The 23,195-nt window shown below is 39.8% G+C and overlaps 1 protein-coding gene across 1 annotated transcript; it reads right to left on the bottom strand.

The window, feature by feature from the left end:
- Positions 1 to 739: 739 nt before the first annotated feature.
- Positions 740 to 16,889, bottom strand: LOC144590793 (uncharacterized; the record flags this gene model as incomplete). Its single annotated transcript, XM_078395220.1, has 5 exons — positions 16,747 to 16,889; positions 15,992 to 16,398; positions 9,949 to 10,019; positions 5,167 to 5,229; positions 740 to 885 (listed from the first exon to the last, which is right to left on the bottom strand). Coding segments are annotated over exons 1-5 (830 nt in total), but the record flags the coding sequence as incomplete, so codon positions are not given.
- Positions 16,890 to 23,195: the final 6,306 nt, after the last annotated feature.

Here is a 23,195-nt window from a genome sequence, read left to right as displayed (position 1 = left end):
CCGCTGAGTTCCTCCAGTATTTTGTGTTTATCTACAGGATTCTCAATAGCCTGGGTAAGCATCCCCTCCTCCAATCCCTATCACTTTAAGAACATGTGTTTTCACATCCCAAACAAACTGTTTACCTTCACACACTTTACATCAAAAGAAATAACAGGTGCAAGCCAATTAACTGACTATCAAGAAACCACATATGATCTAAAATCATCAAACTTGAAAGTAATTCTAATACCATTTGAGTTTCATTATTGATGTTGTCATCCCCATGCTTACAACTAGTAAGAAATACATACAGAAACTCAACTGTAAAACTGCCAGATATTGTTTTTGTGGCTGCATCTGTAATAATGTGTTATCATATCATCATATCATATCATATCATATCATATACATACAGCCGGAAACAGGCCCTTTCGGCCCTCCAAGTCCGTGCCGCCCAGCGATCCCCGTATATTAACACTATCCTACACCCACTAGGGACAATTTTTACATTTACCCAGCCAATTAACCTACATACCTGTACGTCTTTGGAGTGTGGGAGGAAACCGAAGATCTCGGAGAAAACCCACGCAGGTCACGGGGAGAACGTACAAACTCCTTACAGTGCAGCACCCGTAGTCAGGATCGAACCTGAGTCTCCGGCGCTGCATTCGCTGTAAAGCAGCAACTCTACCGCTGCGCTACCGTGCCGCCCATATTTAATAGGAAGTAAATTAAACAAATGAATTGCTTACTTTACCTCCAGTCAAATTTCAGAATTTGATTTTTGGATAGACTAATAATGGTGTTTCCTAAATAGACAATGATATCTTCATACTGATGATCTCTTGCAAGTTTCAGAGGTGTGTTTCCATTTTTATCCTCAGTTTCTAATTCCACTCCATTCTGTAACGAGAAAGAAGAATAAGTTAAAGGATTACTGGCAATAGTACAGCAAAACGAAGTCATTTTGGAAAAGATTCAATTCTCATTAAATATCCCAATTTTATTGACTAACTATCTTCTTCTTTTTCCCATTGTGTAAGTTGTTTGCAGTCAGGAGCAATAAACAATCTGCTGGAGGATCTCAACTGGTCAAGCAGCATCCGTGAAGGGAAATGGACAGTTTTGGCAATCTTCCTCGACTCTTTCAGTCCAGATGAAGGGTCTGGATCAGAAACATTAACTGTCCATTTCCTTGCTGATATGCTGCTCGACTTGTTGAGATCCACCAGCAAATTATTTGTTGCTCCAGTTTCCAGAATCTCCAGTCTTATTTGATTCTATTTTAATAGCCCACTGCAAAGTCTCTTGAAGGAATGCCCATTTTGAATCCATTTTCTTCCTCACTTCAACGGGTGACATGTGAGACCTATCATTGTTCCCCCTCTTTTGTTTATCCACCTACTCTTTCAATCCAGATGAAGGGCACGGACCTAAAATGCCAACTGTCCATTTCCCTCCACAGATACTGCTTGACTCCCTAAGTTCCTCCTGCAGACTATTTGCTGCTGCAGATTTCAGTATCTGAAGTCTCTTGAGTCTCTATTTTTTGCAATCATTTTACCACAATATCTCTTCAAAACAGTTACTATTGTGCACATGACAATTTGTAGAGTGACCACTTTAGAAACATAGAAAATAGGTGCAGGAGTAGGCCATTCAGCCCTTTGAGTCAGCACCGCCATTCAATATGATCATGGCTGATCATCCGAAATCTGTATCCCATTCCGGCTTTTTCCCCCCATCCCGTGATTCTCAGCCCTAAGAGCTAAATCTAACTCTCTCTTGAAAACTTTATCATTTAAAATGAGATATAAATGTATCAAATCCATTCAGGGCCCTAGAAGGCTTGAACATGGATTTTCTGTTGATTTTGATAATTTCTGATCAGGTTGATGGGGATAACAGAGGGGATTAGATGGGGTTCAGTCCATAAAACTAGTGTACTGGTAATCGACGGCCAGCGTGGACTCGATGGGCTGAGCCCTGTTTCCACTGTATATCTAAACTGTCCAGGAGTTATCAGTAAATGTCATAGCAAGGAGATGTGGATAATTCTGTGGTCCCTTGGTTGGATGATGATATAAACTCACAGGTGCCTGTGCCTGGACTACATATTCCTTGTAGTTTTGACTTGTCTCTCTGACAAAATAGTTGTTGGCAGGATTGTCCACCTAGTTTTTTGTCAGAACACAATAAACTGAGACAAGAGCAAGCAAGCTGGCTCCTCAAGCTGTCCTGCTGTGTAAAATATGATTGTGGCGCAACTAACCCATGTTTCAACTATCCCTCAGTGCCAGGTTCCCAAGGCCCTCAATGCCCTGATTTTTCAAAAAAATGATTTACTTCCCTTTTAAATAATTTTTGTGAGCTAGCCTCCACAACTCATTGGGGTAGAGAATTCCAACGATTCACCACTCTCTGCGAGAATTAATTTCTATGTATCCCGGTTTTAACTAAAGTATCTTCTCCCCTTGTTTGAGACTCTTTCACTAGGAAAAACATCTCAATATCTACCCAGTCATATCCCCTTAGGCTCTTATATATTTCAATAATATCACCCCTTCTCATCTCTAAATAAATCACAATTTAACATCCCAGAAACCAGCTAGGTGAATCTCTTTTGGACTGTCTCCAATACTACCATATTCTGACTGAGGTAAGGGGACCAAAAAGTGGAAGGACACCAATGGAGTTAGCCTTCCCTACCCTCTCTTTGTCAATCGGCAATTGACAAGAAGGCCGTGTCTTTTCCCAGCATCGCTTTGAAGTCACCGAGGAGGATCAGTTTGTCTCCCTATAATTCGTGAATCAGGGAGGTTTCAAAACTAGTTTATCGCTGGCCTAATCTATAGCTTCCCAGGTTAGGGCGCGTGAAAAGATCACCATACTGATTTCATGTTTGTGTGAGCTGAAGGGTCATGAGTTCAATAATTTCACAAAGGGAGTTGCTGAGATGTCAGGCTAGATCATTCTTGATGAAAGGAATGTCACTCTCACCATCAGAAGATTTACCCCTGCAGTAGAAGGTTCACCTACTACCTTGTTATTTATGATGGCCTCTTATTGCCCGTTGTGCCTGACACAGGGCCGTGATATTGATGTCAAAGTGTCTGAGTTCTCAAGCTGTTAGCCAAGTGACATTCAGGTCTGTTGCCGACCAGGGTTGTCCATGAAGATCCTGACATTTCAGATCTCAAACTTCACGCAGTGATATAGAAATGGGTTGTTTGTATTTTCTTTTAAATATGGTGTAACTGTTGCACATCAGTCACCACATAGACTACCATGTACCCCACAAGCCTGATGGAGTGAGGTCGCACTTTAGTGGCAAGGTAGTCCAAGTCAACTGGACAGCAGACTCTGAGTGGAATTCTCTGCCTCAGAAGGCAGTGGAGGCCAATTCTCTGAATGCGTTCAAGAGAGAGCTGGATAGAGCTCTTAAGGATAGCGGAGTCAGGGGTTATGGGGAGAAAGCAGGGACGGGGTACTGATTGAGAATGATCAGCCATGATCACATTGAATGGCAGTGCTGGCTCGAAGGGCCGAATGGCCTCCTCCTGCACCTATTGTCTATTGTCTGCTGCATGGAAACTAATTAATAATACACACAAGCAACACCCACCTTTCACTCACTTTCACCCACTTGCACACACACAATCACACAAGTATGCCCTTTACCACTGTTGTCTCTTCACTGTCCCACACACCATTCACCCAGTCTTCTTGAACACCTAATGAATATCATGTGCTATATTCAATGCAATATTACAATTCAGTTGGTAGAATAGATCAGAAAGCAAATTGGAGCCGAATGGCTTTAACATTTTTAGGAGGCCAACTTGGCACGACAGTCCAAGCTTTCCATCGTGATTTTATCTTGGGAAAACAAATTGAACCACTAACCTTTAAGAAATATTCCAATACTAATTGGCTGTACTTATCTCTTAAGGATATTTTTTCAAGTTCAGCCAGCAATGGCTGCCTCGCCAACAGTCTGTCTGTCCTTTCTTTTGTGTTTTAATTGTATGTGTTAAATGTGTGTTTTTAGTATTCTTTAGCTTGTTTTATGTGAGGGGTGGGGGGGTAGGGGTTGGGGGAAACTTTTTCTAATCTCTTCCCTCGACGGAGATGTGATTTTTTTTCGTATTGTATGTCCGTCTGCACTGCGGCCTTACATCGAGGAGTTGCCGGCCTTTGCTGGAGACCAATTTTAAGAGCTCCACCGCAGGTGTCTACGGGATTTCAATATCGCGGAGCTCGTGATCCCTTTGCCAGGGATCGACCTTCGCGGGTGCTTGTGGACTTAACATCACAGAGCCTGTGGTCTCTGGTCAGAGACCGACTTCGGGAACTCCAAGCCGCGGGAGTATCGACCGCCCCGACACAGGAGTTTCGATCGCCCCGATGCGGGAGTTTCAATTGCCCTGACGCGGGGTCTTCGACCGCCGGATGCGGGAGCTTCGATGGATAGTTTCACTGCCGCGACCGCAGGAGAATAAAGAGGGAGAAGATTGGACTTTTTTGCCTTCCATCATAGTGAGGAATGTGGGGAATCCACTGTGTTGGATGTTTATGTTAACTTTTATGTAGGTGTGTGTCTTTTTGCTTTTTTTTTTGCATGGCTGTATGGTAATTTGCATATCACTGTACTTTAATTGGTATGTGACAATAAAAGACCTTTGAAACCTTTGTATGAAATCTGATCCAGAAATCATATCAGATTTGTTTTTGCCCATCACCATTTATAATGAAACTTCTTAGTTCAAGTGTTATGTTGCTGAAATGTGCAGGAATAAAGTGATACGCTTTCCAAACAAGAAATTTAAAAGCAATTAATAATCAATATGAGCTTCCCTCGGGGACAAGGTTGAAACTTAGAAAATAGGTGCAGGAGGGGGCCATTTGGCCCTTCGAGCCACTACCGCCTTCGAGTTAGCTGTGCTGGCTCGAGTCATAAATCTAACGCAGGCTTCAACATTAAAGGAACCACTATGATTGCAGTACTGACTCCGGCACATAATATTCTCAAGTCTGAGAAAGATTATCTTTTCCTGGCACATACAATTATGATACTGACCATCTTTTCACTACATAAAATGACCCTAAGTTCTCTAAATTGTTGAATGACCATGGATTGAACTTGAGCTACAATGTGGACATCTTTTCTATTGTTTAACCTACCTGCTCACACAGCAGCTGGACGGTGAGGAGGTTGCCACTAAGGACAGCTAAATGCAACGGTGTCTAAAAAAAAACATAACTTTAGTTGCCTGATTATTAAGGTAAAACATTTTGCATTTCTTAAAAACGTAAACTATTTCTGGTAGGATTTTATTGTCAACCCTTTGGTTTTCTATGAAATAAGACAAATCCAGAGACATTTAGTTTTAAGGAACCATTGCCCCAATGAATTTCTGCAAGGTAAAGCAATGAAGAGATAACTTTAGGTTCTCTCTTGGGAATCATTTACACATATTGTAAGTCAGAAAATATTATAAAATGTAAAATAGTATTGACTGATTGAACTCCAAAATCCAGACCACCAGAATTCACACCTTCTAAAAATATGCTGAAAGTAAAATTCTGAGAAAGATTGAGTGACCATTGGTGGGTCATTTAATAATGTAATTTAATATGATAGCTATTCTGTACAGGAAGTGGACATGCAACCAGAACTTCAAACTTTATATGACTAGCTCATGGGGAGATAAGTCATAATATAATGTTAGTTTATGGTTGTAAGCAGGAAATTAATTCCAAATACACTGCAATAGTGGTCACTAGCCTGACTCTTGTATCCATTCAGTGAAAGGCATCAACCTACAAAGATAAACTATAGACTGCACTATATCACAATGAGACTTTGTAAATAGAAAGTATGTCTTTTTTTACTTTACCCTTTTTACAGTAAGGGACATAACTGTGTATTTGTGTTTTATTCATCAGCATCGTCAGAGACCCACACCACCCTCGCCACACTCTCATTTTACTCCAAACATCAGGAAGAAGGTATAGGAACCTGTAAACTGTAACGTCCAGGTTCAGGAGCAGCTTTTTCCCTACAACCATCAGGTTATTAACCACTACAACCTCTAAATCATGTATTGTCTTTCAGACAAAGAAGAGTCAGGGGAAAGGGAAACTATATCACTGTCTTTTTCTCTAATTACCATTTCCCCTGGCTCTCAGTCTGAAGAAGGGTCTCGACCTGAAACATCACCTATTCCTTTACTCCAGAGATGCTGCCTGACCCGCTGAGTTACTCCAGCTTTTTGTGTCTGTCTTCGGTTTAAACCAGCATCTGCAGTTCCTTCCTACACATTTTGGCTGCTCCATTGTGAAATCTCTTCAATTATGCTGGCTTTGAAGAAATTCTCCCTTTCCGATGAGAGTTCTGCAACATCCTCTCTTGCTGCACCCCCTCTGTGATTCCTCCTGCTCTCCGGCTCATTCATTTGTTCTATATCTTTATGTATCACCGTCTATATCTCTCGTTTCCCATTCCCCGACTCTCAGTCTGAAGAAGAGTCTCAACCCGAGATGTCACCTATTCCTTTTAAGCCACATACATTGAGCCATACAGCACAGAAACAGGGCCTTTGATCACAATCACAATCACAATACTACTTTATTAGCCAAGTATGTTTTGCAACATGCGAAGAACTTCATTTGCCAGACAGTCATAACAATAAAAAACAACAGGACACACAAAATAAATTTTAACATGAACATCCACCACAGTGACTCCTCCATATTCCTCATTGTGATGGAAGGCGAAAAAAAGTTAAATCTCTCCCTTCTTTGTCCTCCAGCGATCGGGGACCTCTATCCTTCCATTGACAAGACGATCTTGACTCCCTTATACGGCGGCAGGCCTTTCTCGTCGGGGCGATCAAGTTCCTGTATCGGGGGGGGGGGATCTCAACTCCCTTGTGCCATGCGATCTACCTCGGGTCGGGGCTTGTCGAACCTCGTGCAGCTTGGAGATCCCAACCGGTCTTAACCCAAGACTGCAAGCTCCTGATGTTAACGTCCACAGGCTGCGGTTGGAGCGTCGATCCCAGGAAACAAAACGGCTCCGATCGTAAGTCAGTCCCAGGCAAGGCCTCCAGCTTCATGATGTTAGCGACCAGAGATACGATCCGGAAAACAATCGCATCTCCGGCAAGTTAAAAGATTGAAAAAAAGTTTCCCTCGATCCCCTCCCCCACCCCCTACATAAAACAAATCAGAGAACATTTACACAAACTTTTAAAACTTACCAAAAATAACAAAAAAGTTTGAAAAGGACAGACAGACTGTAGGCGAGGCAGCCATCGTGCGGCGCTCCTTGGTGGTATGCCGACCAACTATCTAAGCAATTCCTATATAGTATCATCATATCATACAGCACAGAAAGAAGAGTCATGCAACATGGAAATGTGAGGATTGCCATTGCCATTGCCATTCTGTTCACAGAAAGAAAATCTATGATTCTTGCTTTTCACATACAAATCCCTACCTTGAGCTTCTTTTATTGAATAGACCGTAATCCCTACATTCTGAAACCCATAGGTCCACCACAGGCTACTTGGAATTCCATTTGCATCTTGTCAACAGGCATTTTGTGAAACATTGGATCTGATTTATCTTGACCTGGTTTGTGCCTCAGGTTCACCCTCCGGAACGAATATTTTGCAACTGTGCAGGACCAAAGAAACTTGAGGTCTTGCCACCATGGTTGTTCAGTGAAGTGGAAGTTTCTAACGGCACCTATGCAGCCGAACCGGAGGCCTCACTCCACCAATATGCTTAATGATCTGTGTTGTGAATGTCTTTTCAATTGTTTTAAAATGTGCCTACAGATGAGCTATGTCTATAAATTGTTTAAATAGATTTAAATAATTAAAACGTGTTGAAACATTAAAATATTCGTTAAAATAAAAATAAAATCGACCCCTTTCCTTCACACATTCAGTGTAAAGTTGAAGGACCAGTTACAAAATGTATCTGGCTCCTCAGCTCTGGGGAATAGGGACCACTGCAGAACTCTGAGTTCAGAGGTGGGAGCAGGGATCTGATGTGCTGGCATCTGAACTCTGGGGAATTCTTCACTATCCTGGTTCTCCATTGAATGGCCAATTTGCCTTAATCTGGATCATTTTACACCAACATTTGCAATTCAATCTCTTCAGTATCTGGTGTGAACGGAAACAGAATTGTAAAATTAATTCTTGGCCTGACCAACCAAAGAACCACAAGCAGGCTAGGCAGTCTAAATTCAACTGTTGAGTAAGGTGAGACAAACGGCATAATGCCTGCTAGTTTAAAATTAGCACAGCAGAAAGACCGGTCCTGTTATACCATTCATAATTTAGTCATCTTTTATCCAAGACAAATACAGCCACCGACCGGGCTGCTCATTTAAAAAAAAATAATAGCATCCAACTAACTTGTCGAAAATAATGTTAATGTTTCATATTTTGACCTTTGCATTAATCGTGCCAAAGAATAACAGGCTCCAATACAACACTGGCAGTTCAATAGAATATAGGAATTTAATCAAGCCAAGTTTGAGGTAATGTATTTTGGACATTAATTACTAACAGGCCACATACAGTAAATGGCAAAGATTTCAAAGTCTGCTGAAGTACAGACTACTTGCCTTATTAATGTAACAGTGTGAGCATACTGCAAAATATTGCTTCTGCCTGATATGAACAGGTAGTGTAAAAACTGATGATCATTGTGATCTTTACAGGCAAATTGGTCTGGTTATGTTGTTCCTGAAGTTGTAGCTGCAGCATCTGATGTATTCCACCGAGGACTTGATGACGGAAGTGAAATTTCTTGTGCCTTCTTGTTCATTGTAGTGTGTGCAGGAGAAATATTTAATTGAAAAGCTTTGGTGTTCATTGTCTCTGGCTGAAGAACCTTTCTCTCTCCACCTTCAACAAGTTTCCTTGTTCCATATGCCTTCTATTAATTTTTCCTCTCATCCTTCAGCAGTGATGGCACTAAAGTAGCATTGCACACTGGTTGACATCATTTGCAAAACATCCTTGTTTGCAACATGATCACATCTGTTAATTCCCTTCCCAGTATGATCATTGTCACAATTTACATTATGAACATGCATATGATGCCATATTAGAACTGAATGCTTGGCATGGATGTTCTGCAGCCAAGTTTTGTTGACAGTAGTTCCAGCAATGGAAGCACTGCAGTTGTTTGCTTAAATGATGCAATTATGCCTGTGGAATGGCACTTGAACCCACCACCTTTTAACTTGAAGGTGAGAGAATTAATGCTGATAATTAATTGATAATATCCAAAATCGCAATAAAATTTGTTCAAGATCAATACCTTATATTTAATGTAATTAGGTCAAGATTCAATTGTCAAAGCCCTTAGCCCTATTTCATAATACCTACCCCTACATTAAACAATTGCAATGCCAGCCATTTTGTATTCATTTGTGTCAAAACCAAGATTCTGTAGAGTTTGAAATCTGAAATAAATACAGATATGCTGCAAACTTTCAGCATTTGTAGAAAGAGAAAGAGTTTACATTTCAGATAATCTTTTATCAGTTTACATTTTATCAGTTTACCAGTGCCCTATATTTATTTTGTTTGTATCAAACAATAAATTGAGTTTAAATATTTAATGAAGCATTCAAGTATTTGCATGTGGATATCCTCTTTCATTGTTAGTTTTTGATAGTTGTAACTGGCGTGAATGCTGTGGACGTATATTAATCAGGATTCCTGCGACAATCATGAGAAACAATATCCTATGCATAGGATAAGGCTTGCCTGTAATTTTCACATTTGTACAGCTTGCTGACATTAATGATTGAAAACAAGTTTTGTAGGTTTAATAGCGGAAGAAAGCAATATGGGACTTTTCTAGGCAATTTCAAACGAGGAAAATAGTAAATTTAGGGAAGGTAAATGTTACAGAAGATTAAATGCCTCTTACCTGTCCAAAATCATCCTGTTTTGTGGGAGAAAGGCCAGAATATATCAGCAGGCGAGTTAACTCACAGTGACCTACATAAAACAAAAATAATGCAGCGGGAAAAAATACAAAGTTAAGAATGGTTCAGTCTAATTATTATTGCATGCCACCAACTGATGCTTTACTTCAAGATTTTTTTAATGAAAATCCCATGCAATATGTCTAACTGAATTTCATTGTGTGGCTTGAGGTGAACTGGGTGAAAGCAAGGACATATGAGTACGGTTAGAGATGGACTGCCTGGATGTTACTTCATGCAAGGACCCATCTGGTGAGTTGGCCACATTTTAGGAATGTGTTTACCACAACTGGTGTTAGAGAACAGAAATGTTGTTGACCTAATATTTCTTAGTAAAATTTTACTGCTAATAGTTGCCTCGTGGAACTATTAAAAAGATTAGTTGGGGAAATTTTATTTTTTACATTAAGTCTCTACTCTAAATGGCAGTAAGGTATGAAGACTATGTTCCACCAAATGCAAAGTATCCATTATAATGACTGCATCAATGAAACAACACAGCTGTCCCTTTAATGCCTGCACTGCGAACATGTAGGGACAGAATCAGTCTGAGTAAGCAATTCTTTTAAAACATAGGCTTGCACAGTCAAGGTGCCCTTGACTGGCCAATTTCAATTAATTAGCTTGGAATAGTAAAGAATCCACGAGGTGTTACCTTTCTTTACTGTTCTGCACAAGAAAACAAAACTAAAAATGAAAAACACACTCAAAACTGAAGCACAATATCATAACCGTGGAGATCTGAAACAGAAACATAAATGCACTCCTGCAGGTTAGCAAGCAGCTGAGGGGAGTGAATCAGCCTTTGCATTTTAGATCAATGGCCATTAATCAGAACTGTAAAATGAAATTAAGACTTTTTAAAGCAGCAACCGAGTCAGGGAAAAGGAACAGGTGGGTGGAGGGAGACGGAATGTGTTTAGTTGTTGGGGCACAAGGAGGAGGATAAATTCTATGAAAGAGCTGAAGGTGCTCCTGATAATCCGATACATGGGCCCATGATGCAAGACCAATGTGGATGGTATTGGGACATATAAAGAAGCAAAGTAAGGAGGCCGAAAAAAAGTATATTATTGGTTGTAACAGAGCAGCAGAGGGAAAGAGAAGTATAGAAAAGCTGGTAAAGAAAGGAAGACATTCATGTTTTTGATTGTAGAGGGAAACGGTAATAAAATTCTGCTACAGATTACCCCTACAAATCTATACACCTCCTCTGCTCTGATACTCCATTGTCAGAACCTACCATCTGAGGGTTAAGATTCAACAATCATAAAGATTGGTGAATAGGAAGGAATGTGTACTTTCATTCATCAAATGATTGGGAAATAATCCAAATCTGAATGACAAAACATCGTTCGAACAGTTTCAATTCCAAATACACGATGCATTGTTTAGCGTATAAACGCTGAAACATGAAAACACAACAAACCTCCCAATTTACTGCCAGATCCTACCATTTGTTGCTGGACATAGTAAAATTTGTCACGATTAAAGCATAAACAATTTATTCTTGTGGATTACTGTCATGGTGCACCATTGTTTCTCCAAATATGATCTTCTACATATGGAAAAATATGATTGACATTTCTAAATGATATTATGTGGTTAGAAGATCAGTATACAATATATGTACATGGGTATTTAAATAATGCCATAAGTTCAGGATATTATTATATGCATCTGTACAACAATAATCCACCTGTCATTTTCCATTTTACCACACCTATCATTATGTTTGAAAGAAGCATGGATAAATATTAGCATAATTTAGAAAATATTAGCTAATATAAATATAGTTTAGAGCCGATTAATATTTATCCTCTTCAAGGGGAGTGCTGTATGGCAGAGCAATCAGGCAGTACAAGTACATAGTTCCCAGAAAGTGGTGTCGCAGATAAATCGGGATGATGAAGAAAGCTTTTGTACCTCTTGCTTCCAAGAGATTGGTCTAATTTCCAATCACCCTCATGCACAATACTTCCAGAATCCATTTGTTAAAATGCTACCAATCCATATTCAAAAGAACTTCCCCTCTATATTATGGCTCTGCAGAGTATTGATGAACACGTCCCTCCTCATTGCCATAAAGCAACCTGTGGAGGTGAACAGTATTTTCCAATAAAATGTCGGCTTGGTGTTGGGCTTGCTGTTGCTGTCTGATATTCTCTGGTTTCTGCCTGTAAAGGTCATATCCACAATTACCCACACTGATCTTTTCTTGATACATACCCATAGAAGATCTTTCAATCATTTTTTATTCATAGATTTATATTCATTTTTGGGATCTGGGTAATACTGGCAAAACATGGCTTTATTGCCTACCCCTCACCATCCTTAAGAAGAGGATGGTGAGCCACTTCTTGAATCACTGCACTTTTAGTTAAAAATACTCCCACAGTGATGTTGGGTAGGGTTCCTGTGACGATGAAGGACTGGTGATATATTTCAAGATGTGCAATTTGGAAGGGAAACGGCAGGTTATGGTGTTCGCATGTGTCTGCTGCCCTTGCCTTTATTGGTCAGAGAAGTTGTGAGTTCAGGAGAAGCTATCAGAGTAGTTTGGATGATGGTGTACACTGTAGACTCTGCGTACTGGTAGTGGTGAAATCAATGTTCCATGTGCTTGATGGAGTACTGATCAAATGGACAGCTTTGTCCTGGATGATGTTGAGGGTCTTGAGTTCTTTGTACAGCACATATCACAGCAAGTATTGAGTACAGGTGCTTCCCTGGATGGAAATCAAACTCTACACAAATTCCCCCATACATTTTAAAAAGATTTTTCAAGCTAGTAATAACAATAAAATGATCCATGGTATTTATTAATGACTTGATATGGTATACCATTAACTTAATTGTGAGTAGTGACTATTCAATGAAATGAAAGAATAATAGCAAATGTATGTCGAGCGATACAATATGGGCTACTGGAGAAAACTGATGTTTTTGACTTACGGAAAAATCAATTCACAGGAACAGAACTCTTGCATAGCCTGGGGGCTGCTCCATTATGCTCCTGAATAGTCTATCACGAAAAGGCCTGAAGGTGTGAGCTGATGAGTCACTTACTATAGGATACATAATTTCTGAATTATTTTTGTAGCTGTGGTGTTTATGTGGCCAGATGAGTTGAGTTCCTACCACCCTCCTGATGGTGAAGGTAGAGATTTTGACTGAACATTATTGAAGGAAAATAAATATTTTTCCAAGTCAGGATGCAGTGTGACTTGGAAAGGAGTTTACAGACAGTAGCATTTCCAAGCACTTGCTCAAGTGACCCTAAGCCTTCATAACTGCCTGTCAATAAGGAGGAAAGCTGTTTGCATCATTTGTCAGGTTTGGTTGCAAACATTTCTTGCACAATAACTCCCTGGTATTGTGCATGCAGGATGCTGTATGGCAGGTGGCATTTCCTGCAGCAGCAGTGTCCCACACAGGTCTTTTCTTCCATTTCAGATACAGGGTGAGGTATATGCAAACATACCAAAGTTCAAATGAGTTAGACATCATTGGATGTGAAACTGATGCCCCTTCACAAATCCCCAAGAAATAATGGTACATACTTCTTTATAGGCTGTGATGTAAAAGTCATAATATGTTCCATTAAGCCTCACAGGCAGTGGACACATCTGCACATCGCATTTGGAGGTATCTGATATCCCAACAGTTTATTTGAGGCCTGGTTAGGAAGCTATATTTCCGGTAACCCTAGCCCAGTAAAAGTACTTCAATAAGCTGGATGACATCTAATGCTGAACTTCAGTCTTGAGCTTTATCTAAGAATACTCAGTACTTAGCAAGCCAGACAGTGCCACTATTAAGTCAGGGGTCTTAACGGAAGGGGAATGCTTTTGTAGTATATGTTAATGGCTGCAGTAATATGGAGAACATAAATCTGAAATGCCACCTATTCCATTTCTCCAGAGCTGCTGCCTGACCTGCTGAGATACTCCAGCATTTTGTGTCTATCTTGGGTGTAAACCAGCATATGCAGTTCCTTCCTACATAAGATAGCTGTGTATGGGAGTTAGAATGTAAGATTATTCACAGGACAAGCAAAATATGATATGGACAAGAATGCAAGCTCACAGGTTGTCAGCAAGAAGGATGGGAGTCCTGGTGTCAGGCAAGTCCCATACAAATCAATAGTTAATGATCATAATTCCCAATAAGGAGGACAGAATCTTATTGTGAAACTGTAGAATCAGCATGTAGCTATTGTAACATGAACACTATAAAGTACTGTAAGTTTTTTGGGACAGCAGAGCAGTTTTGAGTTCAGCAATGTTCTCCGGTGTGTACTGCAATAAGGCCTTAATAAACAAACTTATTTGTGGAACTAACTACTCCCTATCAGTGCTGCTTTGTGTGCTGTCCGATCAGAGCCATAATTAAGAGGGCAACTGGGCCCCACATGAGATCCTGATTTAGGTGCAGGTCAAACTCACCAATTCCTCCAATAAATGCACATGAAATGTGTTTGTCTCTGTAAAAACTGCGCATCGATAAGTGTGCAATCGTAGATATGATTACAGTCATAATTGAAGAGAAAGGGAGTGCACAAAAAAGATGAGTAATGTACGTTGCTTTAATTTATTTTGAACTTGTTTAAATTGTCTAAACATTGGAAGGAATATTCCTCGTTAACATGGCAGTATAAGAATTTGACATTTCACAAAGTGAACGTCCTCAGAAGACGCTCATTTTACATCACCCATGACTCAGATGACATTGATTCAGTAGCATCAGCACACTTTTTTTCTTGAATTCTGATGCAAATTAGCTAATTGTTAAATAACTTGTTATCCGTCAAGTACAAATAATGAATGAGTGTGGTAGAGGTTTACAGGAAACCAATTTATATCATCTGAAACATGGACAAGTAGAGTTCAAGGGTATAATATAAGTAACTGGAGATAGATTAATATTATTGCAAATGTTATATGTCAATGCCTTGGAATATACAAGCACTTGATCGACTATTATCTTTTTTTTGAACATGTTATTTGCACATGGAGCATAATTATGTGACTTTAAAATGAATAAATTAGAAACATAGAAACATAGAAAATAGGTACAGGAATAGGCCATTCGGTCCTTCGAGTCAGCACCACCATTCAATGTGATCATGGCTGATCATCTAAAACCAGTACCCTATTCCTCCTTTATCCCCATATCCCTTGATTCCTTCAGCCCCAAGAGCTAAATCTAACTCTCTCTTGAAAACATCCAGTGAATTGTCCTCCACTGCCTTCTGTGGCAGATAATTACACACATTCACAACTCTCTGGGTGAAAAAGGTTTTCCTCATCTTAGTCCTAAATGGCTTACCCCTTATTCTTAAACTGCGACCCGTGGTTCTGGACTACCCAACATTGGAAACATTTTTCCTGTATCTAGCCTGTCCAATCCTTTAAGAATTTTATATATTTCTATAAGATCCTCTCTCATCCTTCTGTTCCAGTGAATACATGCCCAGTCAACCCATTCTTTCATCATTTGACAGTCTGCAACGCTGAATAAAATATTCCATGCCACCCATCCAATTTTAAATATTCTTAGGTTATAAGAGGAGAATAGTTTGGATGTAAACATGTGTTAACTGTCCATTTTTTAGATCACCTCGTGGAAAAAAATCATCTCAAACAATAGTCAGATCTCATCAAATCCAGGTCTGAAAATTAAGTTGAGAACGAAAAATAAAAGGAACTTTTCTAAATTCTAATAATACATAAAATATAGAGAAACGTTATATAAATAAATGACTATCATGGATAGCAAACGCAGCTCAGTATCTCGGATTGCAGTGCGATCCTGAACGGTTGACATTCCTCTTTATGGCTGTTAAAAAAGAGTCAATTTAGCTGTAAATCATGAAAAACTATTATTTTCTGGAGTAAATATATCTTTTACACAAGTAAAGAAAAACATGAAATTATATTTTTTTATTCGTGTGTATCGTAGACAAAAACAGTTACACCTCACCTTGAGATGCTGCCCAGTGCAATGCATTGTCACCTTGGCTGTCGCAGACCTGGAGACTGGCACCCTTCCTCATCAGGTGGCAACAGAGGGCAATGTGTCCGAACTGCGTAGCTAATATCAACGGAGTGCATCCTCTCTGATCCCTCTCATCCAGCGAGGCGCCAGCTTGCAGCAATATGTCTACGGCAGTGATGTGCCCCTTCACTGCAGCCCAATGAACAGGTCGCTGCACCGGTTCGGAGCGGGTGGGAAGATTCACAGGAAGCCTTAAGTCTACCAAGTAACACAGGAGAGACACCGATCCTGTGAGCGCTGCCCAGTGCACAAGAGTGTGCCCTTTCTCATCGTACTCACTCAGAACTTGCACATCTTCTAGCTCTACTAATTTCCGCAATCCCGTCACATTTCTACGAAAAAACAAGAATTGTCTTCAATACTTTTAATACTAATCGCTGCAATTAATAATTATACTTAATAATTATTATACTTAATTCTGAGCATTGGAATCACTTTCACTGAACACTAAACACTAGACCTGGTTTATTTACAAAGAAACTTTCTGCACACACGATTTCTTTCCGAACGCAACTACACCTTGTTATCATTACATTTTACGTTAATGAAGGACATGGCCAGGAAACCTTGCAGGCGAGAACGAAAGTAAATGCAGAGAAATAAAAAGAAACAAAATGATAAATGAAAAGGGTTAAACGAGGAAAAGGAAAAGAAGTTTACAAATGGGCAGCAGGACTCACCCAGTTACTAGAGCAGGGACTATGTGCTGCCAGTAGTACCCAGCTTGCAGTCCTTGAGCTCCGTCAGCAAGATGTGTTCTGCCGCCGCTCCTGGCTCTTTGGCATCCTCTGTGTTGAGAGGAAGGATGGTGAGCCACCAGCATGTCTGGATCTGAACTTGCCCGAGGTGCGCTGTTGCTGATTACCCAGGCGGGCCCCGCCTCCCTTTACTGTCACTGCCCAGCTCCATGTATGCGGCCAAGGTCCCCGAGTATGTCCTTGGTGTGTAACCTACACTCAGGTGCACTGTCAGCACAAGTGGGTGCAAGCGGTCCGAGATCATTGTATAAAGTACAGCCGGAGTCCTGATTTAAATCCTTGAAAACAAGACGCCGCGTGGTACTGTGTATGTGGACGAACGTTGACAAGAAAGTACTGAAGAGGATTGCACCTTTTTTATCCGCCGATGGCAGATCGGGGAGGGTACCAGCACCGCCCTCTCCCGGTGACCGGAGGTTCCACAATGTAATGGTCTCAGCCCCCCAGCCAGAACTAATTTTACAAAACCAGAGTAGGTAACTTTATAGTAGCCACATCTAGAATGGTGCAGATCCCTGGAATCAATGTCAAGTCAAGTCAAGTCAATTTTATTTGTATAGCACATTTAAAAACAACCCACGTTGACCAAAGTGCTGCACATCTGATTAGGAAAAAAAAAAGAAACATAGGCAGGCAGCCAAACACAACGTCATTATATCACAGGGCTACATGATGTGTCACAAGACTAAAGAAACTGGGACATTCAAAGCGATATACACTCCTTAGTCTAGGTCTTTCTCCCTCTGTATATTTAACATTTCTCCTTTAACATATGGAGTTTTAACATAGAAAAGGACAGCACAGGAACAGGCCTTTCAGCCTGCAATGCCCGTGCTGAACATGATGCCAAATTAAACTAATCTTCTCTGGCTGCAGGTGATCCATATCCCTCCATTCCCTGCATCGTCATGTGCCTATCTAAAAGCCTCTTAAACACCACTATCGTATCTGCCTTCATCACCACCCTTGGCAGAGTGTTCCAGGCACATGGCCAGTATGAATGAGTTGGGTTGAAAAGACTGTTTTCATCTAATATGACTCTGAGAGGGTCTGAGGAAGAAATTTCAGAAGTCCTTCGTAAAAGGTTGTTTCATAAAATAATGGTAGCCCATAGGAGTAGAAGATAATGTATTAATATACAGAGGGTTGAACAAAGGATAAAATATGGAGAGCAGGATCCATGAGCCCTTTTTCAGCTTGTCAAACTGTTATCAGTGAGGTTAGACAGGGATCATGATTCACCATTAGTGTCAGATAATGAAATAAATAACAGAATGTAAGGTATCCAAGTTTGCCATAGGTATAACATTGGGTGTGACCAGAAGTAGTAAAACTGACATAGGACAGATTATTTAAGTGACCAGCCAGGATAACATGGCAGATAGAAAATGTGAAGTGGTGGCCTTTGTAGGAGGAATAGAAAAGCATCATGTTTTTAAAGGGAGATAAACAGTACAATTGCAAATATTAATATGCTTAGTGATTACGCTTGGAGGCGGGCAGCACCAGTTGTTCTTGTTTGTCCTCATCCATTCTCATATCCCTGCTTTGGAATGATTGCTTTGGAATGACTGGTCCTCTGACATTCCAAAGATGTACAGGTTTGTAGGTTAACTGGCTTGGTAAAATTGGTAAATTGTTCCTAGTGTAAGTAGGATAGTGTTAGTGTGCGGGGATCGCTGGTGGGTGCAGACTCGGTAGGCTGAAGGGCCTGTTTCTACGCTGTATCACTAAACTAAACCAATCAGCTCTGAAATTGGAGTTCTTATGAAGGAAAAATGAATGAATATGCCCTTTTTAGCCTTGAAAATATGGAATTACTTACTAAAGTAGAATTTAAAATTTAAACACAAAACATAGTTTCAAACTATTGCATTCCACTACAGGAAGAGCAAATGTATATAAACTGAGAGGTGTGCTCATTTTTAAAAGTTTAATTAATGAAAGTCTTTTTAATGAAAAGATTGATCAATTCTTCGAGAAATGATTAGGTGTAGGATTTTTGAGTCAAAAATCTTAATCAGTTTAAAGATAGTTTGACACCAAGATTTAATGCTGTACAATTTTCAGTTTGGGAAGTGTAGTTTCTTGTGTTCATTACCTTGTTCACTACATTTCTCCTTTTTATACATCACTGATGCTGTAAAATGTTATTTACTTGATATTGTCTAGTGCTTGAAAATTGCAATAATAAAAATATTTTGTATGATCTAAGACAAATGATCAAGAAAGTTATCTCTCTGCTATTTCCCTGTTTTCATAAAAAAACTCCCAATTACATTTCACTGTCAGAATTATTTTTGATTCATTATAATGTGGTGTGGAGTTTCTTTTTTTCACAAACTTCTCCCTTTGTGATGAAAGGTTTCTGGATTGCTTTGCTGATCACAAAAGGGAATTCTTGAAAGATTGGTGTTGAGTAACAATTCCTATTTTGTGATGTGTAATTTTTTTAAAGTGTTTCATATAATTGAATTTTGAGGGGAGCATAGATCTTTTTGATTTACTTTTTATTTCTTAAGGTCATATTTAAAAGAATACAATGTAGAAATTGAGCCCAGCAGCCAAACGAAAACTGACCTCTGATTAATATATTAAAAAATAGAAAATTCTGAAAATTATAAATCTGGATGGAGTATGTAAGTTGTTCAGAAGTACTCACTCTTGGGAATTCTTCTTGAGAATTACCTAGTATTATGGTTACAATTATGGTTATTACTTCATATAATTTTGTTTATTATTATATTCTATGTATGCATTGTGTTTATGACCCTGTAAGTAAGAATTTCATTGTCGGCACTTAAGACAATTAAACACTCATGATTCCTGAATGCCTGCTTTGATTATTTTATAAATATAAATTGACAATGTTGTTTGGGTTCTCAAAGTACTCTGGGTTCTAAAAATTACCACTGTGCAATTAGTAAATAACAGTGACATGACTCATTTTAACAGGTCAAAGGCAGCATGTTTGATGGACTGATAGGAATCAAATTTTTAAAAAAGGACCAAAGTGAGGTTCTGAATTTAAATACCGGTAAAAGATGATAACTCTTTTTTCTATACTCTTCCCTGCGTTACATTATTAGAAGCTTTTAACAATGTGAAGTAAAAGATATTTATTTGAAACAAAACAGAACAGAACTTTAAACCAAATGTTAATGATTCATATATTGATAAATGACTGTAATTGTGAGAATTTTGTGGGTTTCAAATAGTGTATTTTCTGAGATTGTTTGAAAAAGCAAAATAACTGGCTCATTTATTTTGGCAGCACTACAAATAATTAAAGAACATATTTAAAAGAACTGCAAAGTTCAATGCACGGCTGGCTAATTTGAGGTTGATTTTCCAAACTATTGAACACGCTAAACAGAAATAATTGGAACTGTTTTAAACAAGGAGTTTGCATTTGAAATTATTATCTTCACTCCAAGAGAATAACAATTAAAAGAATTTGTTGTCTTTGCTCATCATAGATCAGCAAATATTTAAACTCCAAGAAGTAATTTTTCAGATATTTAGTCTGAATATCTCATTTATCATTTAGTCTAACCCTGCCCAGTCGTCAAGAGTGTTTCATTGCCATATGTCCCAGATAGAACAATGAAATTCTTACTTGCAGCAGCACAACAGAATATGTAAACATAGTAACATATAAACGTGAGAGAGAAAAAACTTTAGTGTGTGTATATATCGGACAGTGGCTGCCTCACAGCACAAGAGGCTTTGGTTCAATCCTGACCTTGGGTCTTGTCTGTGTGTGGAATTTACACATTCAACCTGTGACTATGTGGGTTTCTTCTGGGTGCTCCAGATTCCTTTCACATCCCAAAGACTGCCGGCTGACCTCCTCCTTGACTCCCCCATTCTATGTAGGTGTCTTGTAGATTCTGGAGAGTTGAATAGAAATAAAACCTGATTAAGATAACATTACAGTAAATTGGTGGTTGATGCAGACTTTGGGCTGAAGGGCCATTTCTGGGGTTTATCTCTCTCTGACTACATGTCAATCTGCTCTCTGCATTGCAACAGTTTATTGATGAAAGTTCCAGCAGTGTATTTGGAAGAAAACCACAGTAAAAATGGTCAAATTAAATTTTCTGCTGAAGACTCTTGTTATGAAGTCAGTAGGATTGATCATACAACCATACAATCTGGTAAAGATTAGCTGTCTCAGTACTGGCTGTGAATCAAATCTGGAATCCTGCTGGTCAATGTAGTTTGTTGAAGTTAAAATGTGAATATGCATGAGATTTCAACTTGTAAGCAACTAGCACCCTCTATTGTATATTTGGTGAAGAACAAATCTCATAAATGTGGAAGAAGTGGACAAAAGTACATTAAATGACTAAAGGCAAGGTAATTAGGGGGACAGAAAAGCAAGTGAAGACTGAAGAGCAATGGCAAAAGAGGTAATTCCATGAGGAGTGAGAAATGAATGACCAAAGCCTGAGCATTCTTAGGATGAACAATGACAATAATTCTGATGGAGATATGAGCATATGGACCAGTGGCTCATTTGACACAAGTTATGCCATATAAAGGCGGTGTGGTGGCGCAGCGGTAGAGTTGCTGCTTTACAGCACTTACAGCGTCAGAGACCCAGGTTCAATGGTTCAATGATTCAATGGTTCAATGGTCCTATATTGTCATGTGTACCATTTAAGGTGCAGTGAAATTTGATTTACCATATAGTCATACCAGAAAAAAGCAACAAGACACACAACTACGTACAAATTAACATAAACATCCACCACAGCGGCTCCCCCACATTCCTTACTGTGATGGAACGCAATGAAGTCTTATCTTCTTTCATCCTTATTCTCCCGCAGATGGGGCAGTCGAACCATCCACAGTTGGGGCAATCGAAGCTGCCACAGCCGGTGATCGAAGCTCCCAACTATGGGTGCTTGTCTGTATGGAGTTTATACGTTCTCCCCGTGACCGTGTAGGATTTCTCTGAGATCTTCGATTTCCTTCCACACTTCAAAGACGTACAGGTTTGTAGGTTAATTGGCTTAGGATAAATGTAAATTGTCCCTAGTGTGAGGAGGATAGTGTTAATGTGCATGGATCGCTGGTCGGTGCGGACTCGGTGGGCCAAAGGGCCTGTTTCTCTATATCTCTAATCAAATCTAAAAGAAGGATGTGGAGAGAGGTGGCAAGAGTGAAAACTAGGAAAATCATGCGGTAATTTTACTCTTTTGCATGTTGGTCCATTGTTTTGAATCTATTTCCAATTGAAAAAGTGGATAGCAGACCAAATGCCCATTGAATTAAATATTGGAACAGAACAAGCAAAAAATCAAAGTGCTAGAGGAATTCAGCAGGCCAGGCAGTCCCAACCCAAAACATCGTCTGACCATTTTCTCCCACAGATACAATCTGATCTGCTGAGTTCCTCCAGCACATTGTTTTTGGTTCAACACCAGCATCCTCAGTCCCTTGTGTCTTCATTGGAGTGGAACTTGCTGTCTGATTTGAACTGCTTCTGCTCACTACTGTAAGGGGTTTCTGCGCCGAGCTGTCGCCCGACCTAACGTCCCCATGCCTTGCTCTGATCCCTTGACCAGGCCGCGCACACTGGTTCCCCGTGAGTGGTTCGACCCACTCACCCCTTACGGTTCTAGACACTGGACTTAGATGCAGGAGCGTTTATAGTGCAGAAAATTCCACCAGACCAGATTTGAAAACCAGGGTTTAAATGAAAAAGGCTTTTATTTAGCGCTTGGGACTATTGTACATGAATACTTATACAGTTCTATAAGACATGTCTATAAAACACATACCGAATCACATGAATACTTATAACTATGAATCATAAAACACACACAGTTCTACAAGACATATACACGACTAAGATGGGGAACGTACGACACATCGCAAAATTGACCAACACATATTCCTTTACACACCCACGTTTATTCAAACCACCCTCCCCTCTACACTAAACTATGTCCAGGATATGCAGAATTGGGGTACATGCTCACCATGGGGCTATTACTGGGGTTACTGGCTGTTCGTCTTGCAGTACTTCTTCTCGAGTTGCGTGCCGGTTCCTCTTTCTTGCACTTCGCTTCTTCTTGCCTGTCTTTTCTTCCTCCTGCATCCGTTTGACTTGCTTCCTTGCATCCGTTTTCTTGCCTGCTTGCGTTCCTTGCAGGTTTTCTTCTTGAGTTTAAAACCCAAAAGTCGTGGCCAGTTATACTATTCTGACCCGTCCTATCTCCCGCCAGGTCTTGGAATCTCTTTGTTTAAAAAGATATGTATGAGTTTTCTCTCTGATCTGCGCTTATGTCCGGGGATACCGGGGATGGCCAGACGGTGTTAATTGGTATTTCGTTGCGAGGTGATGGGTTTAACTGGTT

This window comes from Rhinoraja longicauda, unplaced genomic scaffold (genome assembly GCF_053455715.1).
Source record: "Rhinoraja longicauda isolate Sanriku21f unplaced genomic scaffold, sRhiLon1.1 Scf000331, whole genome shotgun sequence".
Taxonomy (NCBI): Eukaryota; Metazoa; Chordata; class Chondrichthyes; order Rajiformes; family Arhynchobatidae; genus Rhinoraja; species Rhinoraja longicauda.
Note: the sequence above shows the minus strand (reverse complement) of the source record. Positions and strands in the feature narration are given on the sequence as shown.